Source organism: Siphateles boraxobius, unplaced genomic scaffold (assembly GCF_051911475.1).
Source record: "Siphateles boraxobius isolate OS27281-9 unplaced genomic scaffold, OSU_SipBor_1 65, whole genome shotgun sequence".
Taxonomy (NCBI): domain Eukaryota; kingdom Metazoa; phylum Chordata; class Actinopteri; order Cypriniformes; family Leuciscidae; genus Siphateles; species Siphateles boraxobius.
The window spans coordinates 5,445,808-5,467,098 of record NW_027509192.1 but is presented as its reverse complement, the minus strand read 5'-3'; the positions used below and the strand labels follow the sequence as shown (position 1 = coordinate 5,467,098).

The following is a 21,291-nucleotide window of genomic DNA, read 5'->3' as shown; positions in this document are numbered from 1 at the left end:
CATGTGAAGTTATGTTAAAAGAAACAGTACACTTACTGAAATGTAAACAATTTCACATAATGTCACATACCTCAGAAAAGCCATTCAATGTCCATAAAGTGAGTCAACTAGAAAAAATGACTCATTTTGCTTAATATATGCACTATATTATATTTTAATCATATTTTTACATCAGTGGTAGTAATTATTTAATGTATGCTTGAATAAATGTTGGCCACCGTTTAAATGTTTACATTTAAATGCATACATCAGTTTCCGGTAAAAACAAAAATTCATTTTGCTGAATTACTAATTATGACCAGAGATTATTATTATCTCCTTTATCTCTCTATAGAGGACACATATTCATACAAAGTGGGTAATTCCAAACACCTGAAGTGTGGTGTACGTGTAAGGGTAGTGGTAAGCCAAGTAGCACACATCATCATCATGGCGAAAGGTCACCGTGAAGGTCAGCGTGTAGAAAGAACATTTTTGACCTCTCCTAGGGCAGAAATGATTTCTATGGAAGTCAAAAGCACAATTAGACGCTACACGTGCAGTATATTGAATAAAGAATAGATTTCACTTTTTCAAGAAAAAGTACAGTAAAGTGAGGTGCAGTGAAGGAATGTGGGGTTAAATGTGAGGAACTGGAGCAAAATGCAAAAGCAAAGTACCTGTAATAGCAGATTTCAGAGCCTGATCGCACCCAGTGTGGTCTGCCCTCCAGAGCCTCTCTCACAGAATACAGCACAGGCTGCATGCCTTAAACAGCACGGGATAATCATACAGTAATCAACCATGTCAAACAGTCAGTCATTTAAAGGTCATTCTGTAATTGCTAAACATGCAGACTGTAAAACTGCATAAAACATAAAAACAGATGATAAAAGTGGATGTTTTTAGTGTGGCCTATTGCCAAATCAAATAATTAAAAAAAAAATGTTTGGGTCTACCCTGAATTTAATAGGTAAAAATGACACCGCTTTCTAAAAATGCGGCGTCAAGTTAAAATAAGTTCAACTTTTAAAAAACATATCTAGACCACATGGGCCTTTTTCACCATTACATTTACCTGTGTCTCACGCTTTTAACCGCAAAAGTGCAATCTGTGTGAAATGGCCCTTAGGATGCATTAAATTGGTTAAAAGTGACATTAAATACATTTATTATACTACAAAAGATTTCTATTTGAAATAAATGCTGTTGATTGAGATTAATTTAAAAAAATTCTTGAGCACGGAATTAGCAAATTAGAAAGATTTCTGGAGGATCATGTGACACCGAAGACTGGAGTAATGATGCTGAAAATTTTGCTTTTCCATCACAGGAATAAATAAAATATATTAAACTAAAAAACAGTTAAAAATATATTAAACAAACATTAAAAAAAGTCATTAAGTTCAATCAAAATACATGAGGAAAGCTAAAATCACCAAAACAGTTATAGAGCAGTTATATTTAAATAAATAAATAAATCTGCTAAAAAAAAAATAAAAAAAAGCTGACCGGCTCTTTCAATCGAAAGGCAAGACATTCCTGTCTTATAACCAACACGCTAAACATGTCATTTCTCCAAAACACTGACTCCCCGAGGAAGAGATATTGACAGAGTTCCCTGAAATGCATTCTCTCAAAGTAGATGTTTGTTGGGACTTGGGAGTAAGTTTTACTCAAACTCAAAGAAGGTCAAAAGTAAAGGACATCTCGTTTAATATAGAGACATAAAACACTGACTTCGGGCCAGCACGAGTCTCTTAAAATGCCCAGCTGCACACCAAAATGAAGAAAAGTCAGTCAAGGGCCATTGAAAACGCTTTATGGGGGGAGGAGCTTTAGAAATGTCGGAGCATTGTATTTTTCGGGGAATATACGGCTAGAGTCAGATTTAAGAGCTGCTCAGGCCCACCGCTGTGTCTGAGAGCAATGTGAGGCTATGATATGATTTAGCTGCTACCACTGTGGCATCTTCTTAAGCTTGGTGTGCTGTATTTCTTTTGAGGAGAGGGATGTCAAAATCAGTGCCATCTGGAACAATCGTAGAATATACAACCTTAGTATGCGGTATTAAAAACAGCTCTTATAACCCTTGCCTGGTCCACATAACAAACAAGGCATTGTTTACACAAGCAGGACACATTCCTGGATCGACTTAAGGTGATTTGAGGAGATCATGTTCATACCACAAAAGATACAAACACTGTAAAACAATTCTAACCTCCCAACTCAAAATTTTCTAGTGACTGGTCACATCTAAATTTTTCAAATGGCCCAAGTGAAATTCTGCAAATTGATAAAATTAAATTTGCAGAATTTCACTTGGGCCAACTGAAAAATTTAGATGTGACCAGTCACTACAACATTTTGAGTAGGGGAGGTTAGACATTTTTTACAGTGTAGTATGGATAGTTGTGTACCAAAATTTTATATTAAAAAATTGTAACTTGGATTAAAGTGTGCATAAATATCCATTACTTTAATAATTTGTTGTTTCTTTTGTTTTAGCATCATTGAGATACTTTTAGTTTTTTAAGTATTTTTAATTTTTAATTTAATTTAGTTCAAGTTTAGTAAAAATGTTGTGTTTTTGTCACTTAATTTTTTTTTATATGTCTGTAGTTTTTAGTCATTTTTATTTCAGTTTTACTTTTAGTTAATTTGGTAAGACAAGTTAAAGTTTTAAAGTTTTCTATATTTTATTACATTTTATTTATTATTATTTTGTTTATTTATATTAGTTTTAGTTTTAGTAATCATAATAACCCTGGTTTCTAAAACAACATATGCTGATCCAGGAATAGGATATACTACTTGTGTAAACCATACGGCTCCATGGTGGTCGCTAACGTATGGCTTACCGTAGTTATACTGGCTGTTTCCTTTCTCACAATTGATGATGTTGAAACGATAAGGCACGCCGGCCACCATGCCACTGACTTCAAAATAGAACCACTGATAGTGTGCAGAGGAGTTGACATCAGCATTGAGAATCAAATCATATTCATGACTGCGAAAGATAGACAGACAGGAGAAAATCAGACAAAGTGAGTGTAAGAGAGAATAGGAGAGAAGTAATGAGAGAGAGAGACTGAGAAATGTGTTGCGTAAATGACAGAGAGAAATCTCTCACTCCATCCCTATCTGTTGTTACGCCGCCACATTTCATTTGGAAAAATATAATGTCGGCTCTTTTATTTAAGCGCATCGGAACTGCTCTGTAGACAGCGTCTTTGATTTGATATTGCATGCGTTGACGAGACAAGCTTGCTGAAAGAGTGGAAACATAAGAATGAGGGAGAGAGAGTATGATTGCAAACGCACTACAAATGAGGCCCAAGGGCACTCGCCGCACTGTCTCTAGTACATGTTTGCACGTCTGTGTGCTTGTGTACGTGCACTGTATTGTAATGCAGAGACTCACCTGCGGACTTGAATGACTTTTCGCAGGTTCCCACTCTCAAATTTGGAGAAAAATCGAAGGGAACTGGGACACATATCGGTGGAACACTGTGGACTGAAGAAAGAAAGAAAGAAAGAAAGAAAGAAAGAAAGAAAGAAAGAAAGAAAGAAAGAAAGAAAGAAAGAAAGAAAGAAAGAAAGAAAGAAAGAAAAGACAGGAAGGAAGGGAATGAGGAAAAGAGAAAGACAGGGAGGAAATATAAGAAATAAAGGAAGGAAAGAGAAAGAAGTAGTAAGGGAGGTAGGAAAATATCAAAATGAGAATAAAGGAAGGAAAAAAGAAAAACAAGGAAGGAAGCAAAAAAAAATAATACAGAAGAACAGAATCAATGTAGGAAGGAAGGAAGGAAGACATGAAACAGAGGAAGGAAGGAAGGAAGGAAGACATGAAACAGAGGAAGGAAGGAAGGAAGGAAGGAAGGAAGGAAGGAAGGAAGGAAGGAAGGAAGGAAGGAAGGAAGGAAGGAAGGAACAGGATGGAAGGATAAAAAATAAAGAAAGCAAAAAGGTAATACAGGAAGGGAGGAAAAGGGAAAGACGGGAAGTAAGCAAAGAAGCAGAGAGAAAGACAGGAAGAAGGACAGAATGAACATAAAAAAGGATGGAAGGAAGGAAGGAAGGAAGGAAGGAAGGAAGGAAGGAAGGAAGGAAGGAAGGAAGGAAGGAAGGAAGGAAGGAAGGAAGGAAGGAAGGAAGGAAGGAAGGAAGGAAGGACAGAATGAACAGTATGGAAGGATAAAAAATAAAGGAAGCAAAAAGGTAATACAGGAAGGGAGGAAAAGGGAAAGACGGGAAGTAAGCAAAGAAGCAGAGAGAAAGACAGGAAGAAGGACAGAATGAACATAAAAAAGGACGGAAGCAAATACATAAAGGAAGGAAAAAACAAAAAAGAAAGAAAAGACAGGAAACAAATTGAACATAGGAAGGAGGGAAGGAGGATGAAAGGAAGGAAGGAAGTAAAGAGGAAAGGAAGGAGGAACAAAGAAATGACAGTTTAGAAGCAGAAGGCAAGGAAATGAAAGAAAAAAGAGGAAAGGAAAGAATGAAGGGAAATAGGTTAAAGGAAAGGAACAGGAAGGGAAGGAAGAGGGGTTAAAGGAAGTAAAAACAGAAAGATGTGAACGAGGGATAGAAAGAAGAAAAGGTAAAAGAAAAGAGAAAGAAAGGGACAAATTAAATTAATTGGAGAAGTCTGATAAACAGAAAAGCATGAATAGAAGAACAGATGAAAGAAAGAGAGGCACATTTTTGGACAGCTGTGCTGATTGAGCATTTTACACTCCACCATATTGTCACATTAGCTTAACAAACAAGTGAATTATCACCATACTTATCCCAGATATTGATTCACAGCCACCATGATTCTTGCTAAATCTTTCATTCTACACCTTTTGCATCAATACATTCCAGTCACGCAGCAAACGACAAGTAAAATCACAGCAGAACACTGTCCACATGATGGAGGCACACGGCTCAGATAACACAACACTGTTCGTTATTGCTAACCCACAAACTACATGACAGCAGCTACAGACGACAAGCTGTCCATCAGCATCTGAGCTGGCAGAGAGACACTGTCCATTCAAGGGTTTATCACCCAGAATGCCCCTGACACACACGGTCACGTCAAACCAAGCTTGACTGGATAAACACAAACAAGGTGAGGATAGAGGAACTATACGATTAAAACCCAATCTCAAATAAGACTGCACCTACAAATGTATTTCTACCACAATTACCCTTTTCAAACCTCTATTGTAATTGTTTCAATTATAAAGCATTCAAAAAGAAAAAGAAAAGAAGCGTTACCTGGGATCGTCCATGTCAAAAACAACCTTGTTGATGATGTCCTCTGGACAGATGAGACGCTGAATATCTTCAAAAACTTTCCTCCTGAAAAAAAAAAAGATTTGAAATCAGTGACTTTGATTTCCAAGAGTATATATATATATATATATATATATATATATACGTATATACATATATATATATATATATATATATATATATATATATATATATATATATATATACGTATATACATACTGTACATAAACTAGTTAAATAAAAGTGGCCCATATGATTGAGTGCTATAATGCTGTATTATAATATTATATTATCCTATAATATTTGATTTGTGAATTAATCACCATTTTGATTCAACTATTTTCAATTAATTCAATTCTCAAGACTGGCCTGAACATGGCCTGGTTGATCCAGTTTATGAATTCAACTCCGGGACTCATGGTCAACAGCTCACTGGAGAGAAGATTATTGGTGAATAACGACCACAATTTTCACACAAACTTATTGTATGATTTTGAAAACACATTTTTTTTGTTTGGGTAAACTTTGGATAAACTATACATTTAAGGTTTTATCTGTAGTAGTTAGCATTATTAGTGTTATTGTTTTATAGTATAATTGTCTAATCTCCAGAGGGAGCTCTTGCAGTAAACACTGTACGCACAGCATATATAACAAAGGGTGTTACAATCGTATCATTATACTTTAACAGATGACTAATAAGCAAAGCTATCAGCTATTCCAAAACGACACGTATCAAGTGGCCTGGCGAAATAATACTGTACGCAGACGTCTGCCTAAAGCAGTGATAATGGCGGGTCGTTCTCGATTCTGTGGATGATGCAATTTCCAAATCAAATCTATGATGCTTCCTCTTTTTGCTCTGTATTATGCTAATTGGCTCATTTTCTTGGTTGTTTGTGTGCATTATTTCTTTGTCGCTGATAAACAACAATAAGGTTTTTCTCTCAACCTGAATGAGCAAAATGCGAGAGAGAGAAAAAACAATCTGTGTGGACTTTTCAATCCCGAGAGCAAATTTCAGATGATAATGGGGTTGAATGAATGAGCAAAAACAAAGTTAACAGTCCGCTGTGACCGGCAATAAACTGGGCGCGCTCTCATCAAATTGTTTACTTCAAGGAAAGAACTATAAACCAATACGACATAAACAAGCATCCCGTCCTTCATTATGGACGGGATTCTGAGTGTAGACCATCACGAAGGTTAAAAATAAACCATGTGAGAGAAATTTTCCAGCAACTATTGTAAAAATGTGTCAGACATGTCTAATGAGTTTTTTTAACAAACATTTTAAGATGTCAAATTCAACTGCAGATGTTTTAGACTTATCAAAAGTCAATGGTGGAGTAGGAAGCAATATGTGGAATTAAAACAAACTTTTTTTCAAAATGTCACAGGCTGTCTGACACTTTCTTCTTAAAACTCCAAAAGTGACTATTTTTGAGTTAAAATGACACCAATAGAACCCATATAAACTTATCTTACCCTTGAGGAAACACAATAAACTACAGAAATGGCTGAAATAAATGTCTATTCCCTTTAATCTCCCCCTTGCACATTGAAGAAAGTTTTCGGCAAAAACAAGTTTTCCGAAGGGGGCTACCATAATTAGATATAGATTTAAGTGCTTTTCCTCACTAGAGAAGAGTTTGGGTGTTTGTGAGCAAAGCAGCCACTGAGAGCAGAAAGACTCACTTAAGGCAAGAGGGTATAACTCAGAGAGAAAATATTTTAATGGATTTCATTTCTACTTACAGGGAGTTTAATGACTCGGTGCCGATGTTTACAATCATTTGCATACGGCAATGTGTAAGTAAAGATGGAGAATAGGCTTTAAATTGTGTCCACGCGATCTGATTTAGACAAATGAGCTTATAAATGAAATGTAATATCTGCATTGTTTTCTTTTTCTGGCAAATCTCAACTTGCAAACGTATAGGTTTAAAAACAGCTGCATTATGGAACACGGAATATGTGCAAAAACCCACAACAAAAACTAAAAGTACAAATTAAGGCATCTTTGGGGAGTTGTTTTGAAAGCGCCTTTATGGAACCAAACATCTTTTTGTTGTTTTCATGAATGCTTTTCGCAGTCTGTAATGGCACAGCTTTTACGAGCAAACAAAACATGAGTAATTATCCTCCATTCCACAGATATGTCTCTCAAAGCGACTGTCTCTTTAAATCTTTTAATATTGAATATTAAATGTGATCACTGGTGAATGGAGAGCTCCTACAGTACATGTTGAATCAGGATTGTTTTTGCAATACAGACTTTCATAGTTGATCAGAAGAAGAATGCTGTGCAAAATCTTTGATAGGATAACGAACAACAGGGGAAAATACAGCTAGATACAAAAAAATGTAATACCCTAAAACACTTTGCATATGTTTTGTTATATGTGATGCCTTAATGAGTGAGTCACTGAATCATTCGCTCACTCGATTCGTTAAAAGATGTGGATTCATACAGTAATGAAACATCACTGTCTCTTGCTCAGAGACGCACAACAGTTCTGCTGTGGCTTTGTTTGGAACTATATATATACATTTATATATATATAGATATATAAACAGTTGGAATCGAAATGATTCAACCCCCATTGCAAATCAGGTTTATTGGCAAAAATGTGACTTTCAGCTGTTTGCAATAAAAAAAATCAAACAAAAGTAATTGAAATAGTTCAACACAACAAATGTTTCAAGTGGTTTCCACAAATTCAGCTTAAAAGGCAACTTTTAATGACTTGATGATTTGAATGAAGGCACTAAATGTTCCCAGAGAGACCGTTGGAAGCATGGTTCACAAGTTCAAATAAAGGAACAGTGGTTACACTACCTGAATGGGGCAGAAAAAGGAAGCTAATATAATGGCTGCAACCAGATTTCTGTTGTTCAGAAAAACCTTCAAGTGACTACCAAAGACCTGGAGCAAGACTTGGTGGTGACAAGCATTGAGGTTTCAGCTGAAAAGTAAAGTGCGTACTAAACGCATGCCGTACACCATTACTGACCCAAAAGCACAAGAAAAGTCAGCTCCAATTTGCTCAAAATCACATAAAGAAGCCACAGAAGTTTTGAGATTCTGTTCTGTGGAGCGATGAAACAAAACTGGAACTTTTCGGCGTTATGGATCAGCGGTATGTCTGGAGGAAGAAGAATGCAGTATATGCTGAAAAGAACACTCTGTCTACAGTTAAAGGGTAACTAAACCCCTGGTCAAAGCATGACTCCACCCACTGGCAATATTTGAAAAAAGCTGGAAAAGTGGGCAGAGCCCAGCGTAGATAGAGGCGACGAACCTAGGGCGGGGCTGAGCGGGGGGGGGGGGGGGCGTGCACCTGACACCCGCAGTGACAGCTGCTGTCAAACTAGCTAAAATGGAGTGACGCAAGTAGCTTTGCAACAGAGGGGTCATTTGAAGTCGAGAACTTTTCTCCCCCACCTTCACCTGAAGTGGAGGAGGGTGAATTGTCTGTGGACACCAGCTCAAACTGCGGTCTTGACTCCCGCATCGCGATCGGCATCCGATTATTCTTATATTCAGTCATTTTGAGGTAATTTTTTCCAGGATTATTATTACTATCATGTTCATTATATTTTGCTGCTATGTGAAAAAAATAATCAGCAAATTGCGCCGGCGCGTTTGTCGACACCAGAGGATTAACTTTAGCCTAATAAGAAGGAACATAAATTGTGATTAAAAATATATGCTCACTCACATCATAACGCCGCTGCGGTGGTGGAGTTCATGCAGGTATGAAGAGCAGCGTTTGGCAGCCCGAGCTGTGTGGAGAAGCCCATTTCCACCTCCATTGCGTTGGAGAAGCAATCCCACGTAAAATGCAGGTTGCACACTGGACCGATAGGCGAGATTAACTACCTAGGCTACACGAAATAATCTAAATAACCATATAAATGCTATGCTAACTAGATGCTAATATATACAGTATCTATCCTGATCGTTTTCAATACTTGTAATTCCAACTCCTGACTCACTACAGTAGTTTTGACGGAACCAGATGCTTTTATACCAGGGGCTGCCAAGGGCGTGGTGAGCTCGCACCAAGGGCTTGACAGAGTGACATCAGAGAGTATTCTACGTCAGAGAGTACCCCTAATGCAGGAGCTTTCCGTTTAACCTGAAGAGGGCAGCACTCAGACGTTTTTACACCATATATTTGAAAATGAAAACACTTTATACCCAAATGTCAAAAAATTTACTCGAATCAATGAACAGCATTTATGAAGCTCCATTCTTACAGATAATTAACTTTAAAAAGTTGTTTTAGTGTTTAGTTACCCTTTAAGCATGGTGGTGGCTCGGTGACCACTTTAAACATTTGAGCTTTTTCAATTACTTTTGTTTGATTTGTTCATTGCAAAGAGCGTCTGTACATTTTGCCAGTAAACCTGATTTGCAATGGGGGTTGAATAATTTAAATTACAACTGTATGTGTGTGTATATATATACATATACACACACATATATATATATATATATATATATATATATATATACATATACATACATACATACATACATACATACATACATATATATATATATATATATATATATATATATATATATATATATATATATATATATACAGTTGGTACTCAACCAGAATAATACTTTTACCGCCGCGGTAAAATTGGGGATGTGTATTTGCTGCATTTTATAAAATGCATTAATAAAATAGAAAAACTTCAGTAGTGCATGTTTGTTCGGGATTCATTTGTCTCATTCCTCGATAGAATAGTAAAAATAATCAGCGTCATTGCACCAAATTTTTATTTTTTTGTTATTTTTGTTATTAATTTGTTTGTTTTTTTGTTATTGTGCTGCTCCCCCGAGGAATAGGCTTCTGTTGCCCACCAACGTCTACAATATGAAATATAGGCTATATGTTGTTGTCTCTATTTTTAACTTTTGATTCTATTTTTCTGTTGTAAATTTTTTTTCTATTCTGTTTAAATTTTACTTATACATATTTAATTTTTGCTTTCGTTAAATTTAACCAATTCTTTTTTGTTCTAAAAGTTTGTTCTATTCTCTTTTGTTTGTTTATTTTTTTACACATTCAATCACTCTCATTCTTGTTGAAATAATGAAAAATGTTTTTTACAAGGCCTTGTGCTTTGTGTTTTGTTACTAAACAGATATAAAGGTCTATAATAGTTCACTGTTTGTAATAGTCTATATGTGTATACTATGTAGACTATAACTTGTATATGATCGTTTGTTTAAACAACATTAACCACATTTTCTTTATTTATTTAATAATAAAATTATTACTTTATAACATGCAGTTTCAACTCCACCAAATCTTAGGTTGTTTCATTATTGTACAGCAAATGTCAATAGCTCGTGGTTTGATTTTTCATGTTTGTTGTAGGCTTATTTGGAAATTACCATAGTTGTGGTATTTCATCCTTACTGTTAACTGACATTACCCTCATTTATGTTTCAAAATGTAGCAATTGCTGTATTTGCAAAATGTCCCTCTGCGCCACCTGCCGATCATTTCACGAATAACTTTAAAATGCGACTGGTTTATTTTTTTTTGTGGTGACTTTGCCGGATTCTGGTTGACTACCAACTGTATATTATATATATATATATATATATATATATATATGTATATATATGGGCAATTTAATATATATATATATATATATATATATATATATATATATATATATACTGTATATATATACTGTATATATATATATATTTAATTAAATTATGTTTTTAGAAAAGTCATAATTAAAATTGAAATAAGAATAAATTTGTAAAGATGGTAACAAATGGAACATTACTATAATAAAAACTATTTCTTAACACCTTATCCAAACAGTACATTGTACCAACATGTTCTTTATTCTCATTTCCTTTTAATGTTTTTTTTTTTAAACATAGCACAAAAAAACTGTTGAATTTACCTATTTAACAATATTAATAATTATTCATAATTTTGGGTCAGTGCGTTTTGTTACTATGCAAGACCTTTTGTTCCTTTTGCACGGGAATCAATTTTTGGTAACGTGTTGGGTCGCCACTTGAGAAGCAGTTGAGAATGTGGACTGATAATTCATTAACTCTTTTCCTTTAGTCAACATATGTCTGGGACATATTTTAAGTGAAAGATTTAAATTCTTACCTCTGCACATGTGGTGGTCTCTTAGCCATGGGCTCTTGCTCTTGAGGAGGCAGGTGTCCCCAGAAGTCAGGGAAGGCTAGGATGGAGTATCCAGCAACAGACTTGGTACTGGCTGCAGTGGCGGTGTAGAGGCGTGGATTATGGTTGGGAATGCAAGTCCCGTACTTCTCCAGAAGCCTGTCCACCATGCTGAAGTGGCCTTCCTGGCCTTTCCATGAGCAGCTGAGGTAATGTTTATGGAAGTCTCTCGTCTGGAGGTGATTTTCTTCTTGGTCGGAGAGCGAGGGGGAGTCTCCCTGGTCACTTGCCGTCTTGTTGTTTAAGTCCCTGTCCAGAGTGCTGTCATCATCTGAGCTTTCATCTACCTCTGAGCTGGAGTCCAAATCCTAGAAGACATGATTTCCCAACTGTTAGAAAGAAGCTGCAAATCTAATGTTGATATTCATGGGGAGAAAATATGAAGAGCATCCACAGATGTCAGCGCTTTATACTTGTGACCACATCAGCAACTCTTAAATCAAAAGTGTAATAGAAAACAGCAAAAAGGAGACAAAGAGAGATTACAGTAAACATCACCCACAAGATATCCTGTTTTCCCCCTGGCACCGCCAACCACACAGTACCGCAGAATAACAACCCAAAATAAACTCTAGAGGAAATAAAAGGGTTTTTTGAGAGAATATTGAGGGAGGAAAGCCAAAAAAGGGTAAGGAATTGTTTTGAGGATACAGCCCAGAGTGGTGCACATCACTTCCAGCTTTCTATTGACTTCAAAAGGGTGATACTGACAGCAAATAGGGTCGTCCAATTACAGTCTTTGACAGGCATAAAATGAACTGTATCAAAATAGCCAAGGGCCCTAGCTGCTTTTAGAGCAACCAAATAACAATTTAAGCTCACGCCTCATACATTTCCATAAATTTAGCGGGAAAAAGGCCCGTGGTCAGATTCCCTGGCTCATCCCAAAGGTGAACATGAAATGTCCAAGAAACACGATAGATATGATGTGCTGACTGGTGGAAACTCCAGCAGACATCATGCCGATAAAAGCCTACATCATCTGCGTTCACCTCCCTATGGAAGATCTTTGAATTCTGAACGACATCCCACGTTCCATCAGTTGCTCTGATCTTCGGCACAGTGCACATAAACTGTATACCATCAAAGTGAATTTGTTAGATACACTTTAGTACTGCACCCTCTGCTTTTCATTGCATTTAAATTTCACTTTTTCACACTCCTAGAAATGTGTGTAAACAAAAACGGCACAACTTCCATGAATACCAATAGCCGAGGATGCATTAATATAAATGAACCCTTGCTGTATAAAAAGGTCTCGGGTTTGAGGCGGCATATTGCATCTCAGGGGGGGCCTTGCTTTGTCATATTCGTTTTTCGAAACCACAAATAACAACACTAAAACAATGTAGCAGCGCAGAGATGTTTTTCAAAGACTTATTTTAATCATGAACTTGATACAGACAAGTACAACTGTCCTTTTGATGAGCTCTGGGAGTGGGACTGTGGGAACGTGTGCTTGGTGGTTCATTCAAGAGGGTGAGAGGGAGCGAGCAGCGATTCAATTCACATAGGGAGCGAACTAATCTGTTTTTAGGTCAATTCAATTACACAATCCACCAACCATTAAAAACTATTCATGTCTGAGGTTTTGGAAATCAGCACATAAAATAGCAAATAAATCACCAGAATTGTGACACATTTGGGAAAGTATTCCGTAGCTGTCAAACTCAATTCAGAATGGATATTTCTGGCTAAGTAAGTTTGCAAATATCATGGATTGACTTGAGTTGTCACATACACACTGATTTGGGGAAATCTTTGTAAAGTGTAGCTTTTTGAGCCACAAGGTACTCAAACTGCAATGAAGCAATTCTTTGCAATTCAGCTACATTGAAGTTATTGCAGGGGAAAATATGAGCAGAAATAAACATTCAAAAATCAAAACCGTAATTCACAACTTACCTGTAAAATATTAAAGAGTTAAATTCATACACAGCTGCCACTATTAAAATGAATATTTTAATAGTGTTTATAAATAGTCTGAGTTTATAAATAGTCTGTGTATATATATATATATATATATATATATATATAAATATAAATATACACACAGACTATTTATACAGTATATATGTATAAATAAACATGGAAATATATCTAATATACAAAAATATAATATATATATATATACACACATGTATGTAAACAGACATGCTAGATGAGATTAATTGATTTTACAGTTCTATTTGTGTATACCTTTTTGTTTCTTTGTGTGTGTGTGTGTGTGTGTGTGTGTGTGTGTGTGTGTGTGTGTGTGTGTGTGTGTGTGTGTGTGTGTGTGTGTGTGTGTGTGTTGATACCACACACACACACACACACACACACACACACACACACACACACACACACACACACACACACACACACACACACAGAAAATAAAATTATAAACGAAATCTAATGAGTAAGCTATTTAAAATTGTGCAGTAATGCTAATAATGCTTTGACTAAGGAACTGTGTCAGATACAAAACAAAAAGACTCATGCATGTCGAGTCTTCTGCTTAGTCAGCAGAGAAACCAGGATGTTGGTGTCATGCTGAATTGAAATGCACATCTAATTTTCAACTCCTGGCTGTCCTGTACAGTATAAAAAAAAAAGAGTTGAATATCAAAGGGAAACGTATTATCCTGAGGCGAGTCCTCGGGGGAAGAGACCCTTACGTTACCCTCCCTCTGAGAACACAAGCTTTGTGCCAATCTCGCTTTCCGGGTTTATGTTTCACATCTCAACCCTTTATCGAGCCCACAATATTTCTGACAGCTCTGCAGTTTTACCCGTGTTCTCTTCCGCGGGACCCTAGCGTGTCGCTATGTATTAAACCCATTTAATTATGGCCTTTGTTTTGGCCCGAAGATTATAGGTGGAGCATCGTTGTCATTCGAGATTAATAGCGGGGAACTGATTGGCATGAATGTCCTGCTGTAAATTCTTTTCATCTTGGTATTTTGCACAGCATGCATAATGCAGCAGTGTGATTACAATCCCTGCGTCCAATCCAGTCGCAGAGTCTCCAGATCACAGTGGCATTTAATGATAATGGGAGAGATACATGAAAGACGGGGCCAGGAGTGACAGTATGCTTTTAGGGTTTGAGTTAAACCAGAAGAAAACAATGCAAAATTGTATAATGAACATTCATTCATTATAATCAATATTATAATCAATTATAGACAAAAATTTAAATAATATAATATAAAACTAAAGCAAAAATTAATGTCCAAAATAAATTATAAATAAATTTAATGTTTTCATGTTTTTATTGTGTTGACCAATTTTAATTTATTCAATTTTACATTATGAGCAATAATAATAATAGCAACAATCTATTTTTTTATACAGCTGTAGTATTAAACAAATCAAATTAATCACACATATAAATGGGACAAATACTCCTTTAATAACTTCTCATTATGAGGAAGAAGCATGGCAAAAACTGCTTGGCCTTTATGTCTAGCATTTGCAGATATAATTGATTTTAAAAATGTTAAATTGAAACAAAAAAGTGAACTAATAGCTCGTCATTTCCCTTCGAGACCTGGAATTACAACATCAATACGTGCGAGAGGAAATGAACCAAGGAGAAGCAGCTTTTCAACAGCAGTAGTACATCATGTTATATCATTTGAATTAAAATAGTGGCAGCGTCTGAATAAGAAGGGAGTTGAACGTCGATGAACCGAAGGTGTGTTGACATTTCTATTAGTTTGAACTCATCCGCATGCTAAAGGCAGCCACGCAGGGATTTCTGCAAGACAGCCGCAGGCGTATTATTGTGCTGCTAGAGCAGCCGTCAATCAAAAAGATACCAGTCGCTCATGATGGGAAGGGTGGTGACACATTTAAAATGAAGAGTCACACTGAACATATTATGGAACTTGAAATGTCATCACTCATTCCTGTCAATGGCCCTACGGTTGACTGACCCGCAGCAGGGTTAAGAGCAGATTGGGGAAATCACCAGAGGTCGTGCAAAGAGCTATAAAGACAGTTTGATAATGATTTATGATTTTTTGAGAAAATTTATTTAGGACTGATTGTTTTTATTCAAAATAAAAACTGAAAATAAATATTAGATTTTGAATTTAGGTAAATTAACAAAAATATTTAAGGTTCAACTTCTGGATCACTGCAATTCTTATTTTATAAATTAATACCAATATTGTGTGTGTGTGTGTGTGTGTGTGTGTGTGTGTGTGTGTGTGTGTGTGTGTGTGTGTGTGTGTGTGTGTGTGTGTGTGTGTGTGTGTGTGTGTGTGTACATTAGTAGTAGTAATATTATAACAACCTAAATATCAGTGAATAATAAAAAAATTATCAATTATATGAAAAAATTATATTATAGTAGAAAAATGCTAAATAGAAGCATATAATCTGTGGCTTCTGTACCCAGAGCTGTATATTTGAAAGAACATTATATATATATATATATATATATATATATATATATATATATATATATATATATATATATATATATATATATATATATATATAAAAAAAACATGTGAAATAACTGGAAAAAAATATATATATATATAAAAACATGTGAAATAACTGAAAAATATTTACACAAATACACACATTTTCTTTGACTATTAAGCAAAAAACTTCCACATAATTATTGCAACTACTGAGAGATCAGGTGAATCATTTCTCGTGGACGTTCTGCCAACAGGATGTTCCTCATTTTTCCCCAGAACACTTCAGGTCAGCAAAAACAGGAACAAATCCCTCTGTTAAGATGAAGAGTGAGGCAAACATGGCGCAGTTGTACGGATTTTTTTAAGTATAATGAGGTAATTTTCGGTACAAGCCGTGTCCCTGTTGTGCTCTTAAGTTGCATAGTGTTGCCGTTGCAGTAGGTATTATAGCACATCCTGCTCCCATCAAAATCTCTTACAGCTTCCACACAAGGTCCATTTTCACCCCAAGTGCACTTAGAGACACTTCATATAAACTTTATCCTGGGTGTCAACCATTAAGAGCAGTACACTCATAACTTTCATGCCTGGCTGCAACAACTAAACCCTAGAGATGCTGACGGTTTCCAAAAAAAAAATCTCTTTGAAATATTTCCCGAGCGGATTAAAGTGAACATGAAATCAAAAATCACTCCATTTATAATTTTTAATGCACATTCCTGCTCTTATTGTGCATGAATTATCAGGCATGCTATTCTAAAGAAAAATTAATGCCATTTCATGTTGTCATCATCTTGAAGTTATGGATTAATATTCCGGGTTCTATAAACTGTAAGATACACTCAATCGACAGCATCTGTGGCACAGTGTTGATAGCACAAAAATTAATTTCCATTTGTCACTTTTTCTTTAAAATGAATAAAATCTGGGTTACATTCAAACACAATGGAAGTGAATGGGGCAAATTTGTGAACTAAACACTCACTGTTTCAATAGTAGCCTATATCAAGAATATGCATGTTAGCTTGATTATAGTGTCAAAACAATCACTTGGTAACCCTTTCTATCTAAAGTTATACCCAGTTTTATAACTTTGTCACCATGACAACATCTCCTAAATCACTGTACAAATGATTTAAACAGCTTTACAGCTCAAATAATACACACATTTTAACAGAATATCTATTGTAAGTGCTATTATGAAATTAAAAGCTTGACATTTCTGCTTTTAAATCCTCCGAAATTAGGCCTAATTCAGTTCCGTTGTAAGTGTTTAAACAGTAACCTCGATTTCGCCTTTTTTTAAGAAAACGAGGGACGAGTTGACCTTTTTTTTGGTAGTAAAAAAACAAAAAAAATAACCATCTATGGTTCCACGAAGAACCTTAATCGTCCAAGAAACCTTTACATTGTTCTTTACAGTGGAAAAAGCTTCTTTAGATGTTTTAACTGTTCTTCACACTAAGAAAAAAATAGTTATTTTAAGAACTGTTCACTTAAAAGTTTCATCAGTGTGAAATTTGGATTCTTATGGATCCTTTTTTTATGTAATCAACATTATGTTACAAATGCTGACGTTTAAACGTAACTTGTAGTGAACCTGAAATCTTTATGAAAAACCTTTTATTGAAATGCAGTGCTGTTGTAGGCATGGAGGTTCAATGGTTTTGGTTTCCTGCATCAGAGGGTGAAGACGTTCACCTGGAAGTCATAGTGCAGCTCAGGGCAGAGGCGCACATATTGGCCCAGTTGCTCCAGGGGTCGGTCAGGCTCTGGTCGGGGACACAGCTTGTTCACATCTGTTTCCAGGTCATCTTCCTGCCATGGAGAAACACGGAGCTATAAACACTGTTCACACATAAGCTTGACTGAAGACTGAAACATATCTTCCCCTGTCACTGCATGTGAGGACCAGAGGCCATGTGACCAGCTCCAGCCAATAAGATGCAGCAGGCTCTGATCTCTGACCTTCACTCTGTCTATCTCTATGGCAAGTGGGTCAAGCAGCAGACAAACAGCAATTACACACCTTATTTGCCAGGTGAGGCACGTGTAAGCGCTCACACCTACAGCTATGGTGTAAATGTCAATCTCACACATACATACAGAAAAGGCAATTTTTGCAGTTCTTTTTTGTGCTACTAGGAAATAGAAATTGGGTAAAGTGATGCTATTAAGACCCCCCGCCCCCCCAAAAAAAATGTCCATGGCTTTTATAGATATCTAAATATCTTTCCAATAAAGTGAGTATTAAATCGAAGATCAATCTCAAAATCTAAACACTTACATTATGTTTTGACATAACAAAAAAGCCCACTTGCATTACAAATACACCTATGTTGTTCACATTTTATATTACTTTTTTTATTATTTATTTATTTTATGATTGGCCCGTTAAAGCCCCTTAACAATCTTGCATTATGAGGACCAATTGGAAGAGAAAAATAATAAGTGGATAAAGTTGAATAATTTAAATATGTGGACCATGTTCTGAGCCTAAATACTTTAAAGTAAAATTTCTGAATTATAATTACAGAGTATTAAATTATTTTGGCTAAAGAAAAATCAAAAAATATTTAGGTTAAAGGCTAAAATTAAAATATGTTTTTTATACATTTTATTTATTCATTGATTTGTTTTGCATAGTATTTATCTGCTGTAGATTCACATTAAATTAAACTTTTCTTACTCTGAAAATTGCCTTAAATGATCAGATTATTTTTAATTGATTTTTAAATGATCAGAAATTTTTAATTGATTCATTAATCTCTGATTTTTTGTTTTTTATCAAGACTCAAATACTGCCATTTCTGTCACCGAATAGTAGAAAAGTGGCATCTTTGGAGGGTGTCTCTCAAAACAAAGTTTTAATGTAAATTCTTCAGTGACAGAAATGAAAATAAAGAAATGCATTAACAGTATTTGAAGAGATCGTGTAGGGCAGAAGAGGGTGAAAGCACATTGGTTTGGTGGTGCCGTCTCAGCAGGGACAGGATTGTGAAGTCATTGATTTATGGCTGAATCAGGGGCCCTATTATTGAAGTTATGTGAGAACAGGAAGCCGCTTGTGTCAGGCTCCTGTCAAACGCAGAACCTGCTCTTCAATCACATTTTAAGAGGGAGAATGAATCAGTGGAATTTACCGCACATCGTTCGCTCTGTAAAAATTACGGCGCAGGATCACACAGACCGCGATGTGTGTTGAAGGTGCTGCTCACGTCTTCCTCGAGAACAAATCTCAAAACACTCACGTAGTCCCTGTTGTCTGGCTCCTCGTTCTCCGTGTCTTCGTCACTGTCATCTTCTAAACTGCCATCTTTCAGTAAGGAAGAAAGAAAGATAAACAACACAAGAGACTAACGCGTAAATGTCAAGATGAGCAAAATATGGCAGTTCATCTGTAGGATCAAACAGGGCCTGCCCAGAGTCCTCAAACATTAGCTCTTTCTACCTCTGATATGTTCACATAAAAGAAGATATCTGCCACATACTCTGGTGGAGTATGTTGTGCTATACCAGAGAGGACACACAACCATCAAACAAAAAGAGTTTCAAAGCATAATTCAGTTGAAATAAAATAAATAAATACAATTATTTATATTAAATAATTATATAAATAATTAAATATATATATTAGACATATATATATATGTATATATATAAATATATATATATATATACCTGTATATGTGTGTGTGTGTGTGTGTGTGTGTGTGTGTACACATAGATAGATAGATAGATAGATAGATAGATAGATAGATAGATAGATAGATAGATAGATAGATAGATAGATAGATAGATAGATAGATAGATAGATAGATAGATAGATAGATAGATAGATAGATAGATAGATAGATAGATCTTGGATTCTTTAAATACATTTTAACTTCTAGAGATTAAATAAAATGAAATATAAATAAATGTAGTCATGCCTCTTCAGAGTTCGCTTCACAGGCTTTGATCTGATGTGATAAACACTAAAATCAATTTAATTTTAAAACAACTCCTGCTAAATCAAATGACTGGTTAGAGGTTACATTTTTTTTTAATGTGTGTTCAAGGTATTTTATTTGGTGTGGATGAGGAGTAAATTGACTGTGGGATAAATTAGGATGAGTCATATATTTTAGAGGGAGGATGTGAATTAATATAACCCAGTTTATGAGAGCTAATAATGTTAATGGCAGCATTGCTAAAATGTCAAAATCACATTATCTAATTTTGCTGTTAGAACAGTGTTAAAAATGTAGTGTTAAAGAAGTCTTAGCTTAGCCTTGCTAGTTTAAGCTGGTCTCCTAGCTCCCTAAACCCCTCTAAAACCATCAAAATAGGCTAGCCTAATAGACTTGATGGACAGCTAAGACCAGCAAACCACCTTAGGCTGGTTTAAGATTTTTGGTTTCACTTTATTTTGATGGTCCCTTTAACCCTTCAACTCTCCCTATAAGTAGCGTTACACCTACATGTCTAATAACTCACATAGAGTGTTAATAGAGTATTAGTAGGATTGGTAAATTTAGGGTTAGAATAACAAAGTTACGCATAGTCAACAGGTTGTTCAAAAGGGACCATTAAAATAAAATGTTAGGGTTTTAAAATAGTTATACAGTATATAACAGATTAATGCTCAACACTAAACCACTGCCGTAATCTCTTACATCACCTAAGGGTGTTTTCCTGTGATTTTCGCAGCTAAAAGCTAATAAGACAGGTGAAACAGGGCAACAAGGAAGTACTACAGCTACAGTCCAATCATCTTGGAGATTAACATCATTTTATCTGCCTGGCCAGATTGGACAGCAAATAGACTCAGTGTTATGGGTCACTCGTATCTTTCAGTTTAGAAGGGTTTGTCGTCAGCAAAGATGCTAACATTAGCGGTTAGCATGTTAACAGTGCGAAAAACCTGCAGAAACTCCTCGATTAGTAAGCAGGGTGGATCACAGCGTTATCTCAAACCAGATAGGGGCGGCAACACGTATCATCCCGGCGGGTAAAAAAAGTCAACCGCACTATTTATTACGATAAACAGATAATTATTTAGTTCGGTCTGATATCGGCCTTCCCAGCTCTCTGGCTCCCTTGCTCGAGATAAAAGCAATGGGAAACTCATTAGTGAGAACGGCCCAGCAGGAAAACTCTTGCGTGGTGTCTAAATCTATAAGGCGTTACGTATGAAAAGTGTGTAGAACAACAATATTCTAGACTCTTGTGCAGAGAAAAGGAGTATTAACGCATTAATACATGTGGTGGAGATGTGTGGTACGTATATATATACAAACGTGCACACTAACACGCTTCACTATGCTGTAGTGAGTCGAGCACCCACGGTGTCATTGGGCAGGGTT

General features: G+C 35.8%; 1 protein-coding gene across 2 annotated transcripts in view; it reads right to left on the bottom strand.

Moving 5' to 3' along the window:
* The window catches only part of agbl1 (AGBL carboxypeptidase 1), a 162,327-nt gene that overhangs the window by 86,840 nt on the left and 54,196 nt on the right, over positions 1-21,291 (bottom strand). For both annotated transcript variants that reach the window (XM_077210420.1, XM_077210421.1), the window contains exons 10-17: positions 19,195-19,259; positions 17,645-17,761; positions 11,439-11,824; positions 5,251-5,334; positions 3,404-3,496; positions 2,841-2,989; positions 660-747; positions 373-502 (exon numbers count right to left, since the gene is read on the bottom strand). In XM_077210420.1, the coding sequence (XP_077066535.1) occupies positions 373-502; positions 660-747; positions 2,841-2,989; positions 3,404-3,496; positions 5,251-5,334; positions 11,439-11,824; positions 17,645-17,761; positions 19,195-19,259 (1,112 nt within the window). The remainder of the gene's footprint in view (positions 1-372; positions 503-659; positions 748-2,840; positions 2,990-3,403; positions 3,497-5,250; positions 5,335-11,438; positions 11,825-17,644; positions 17,762-19,194; positions 19,260-21,291) is intronic.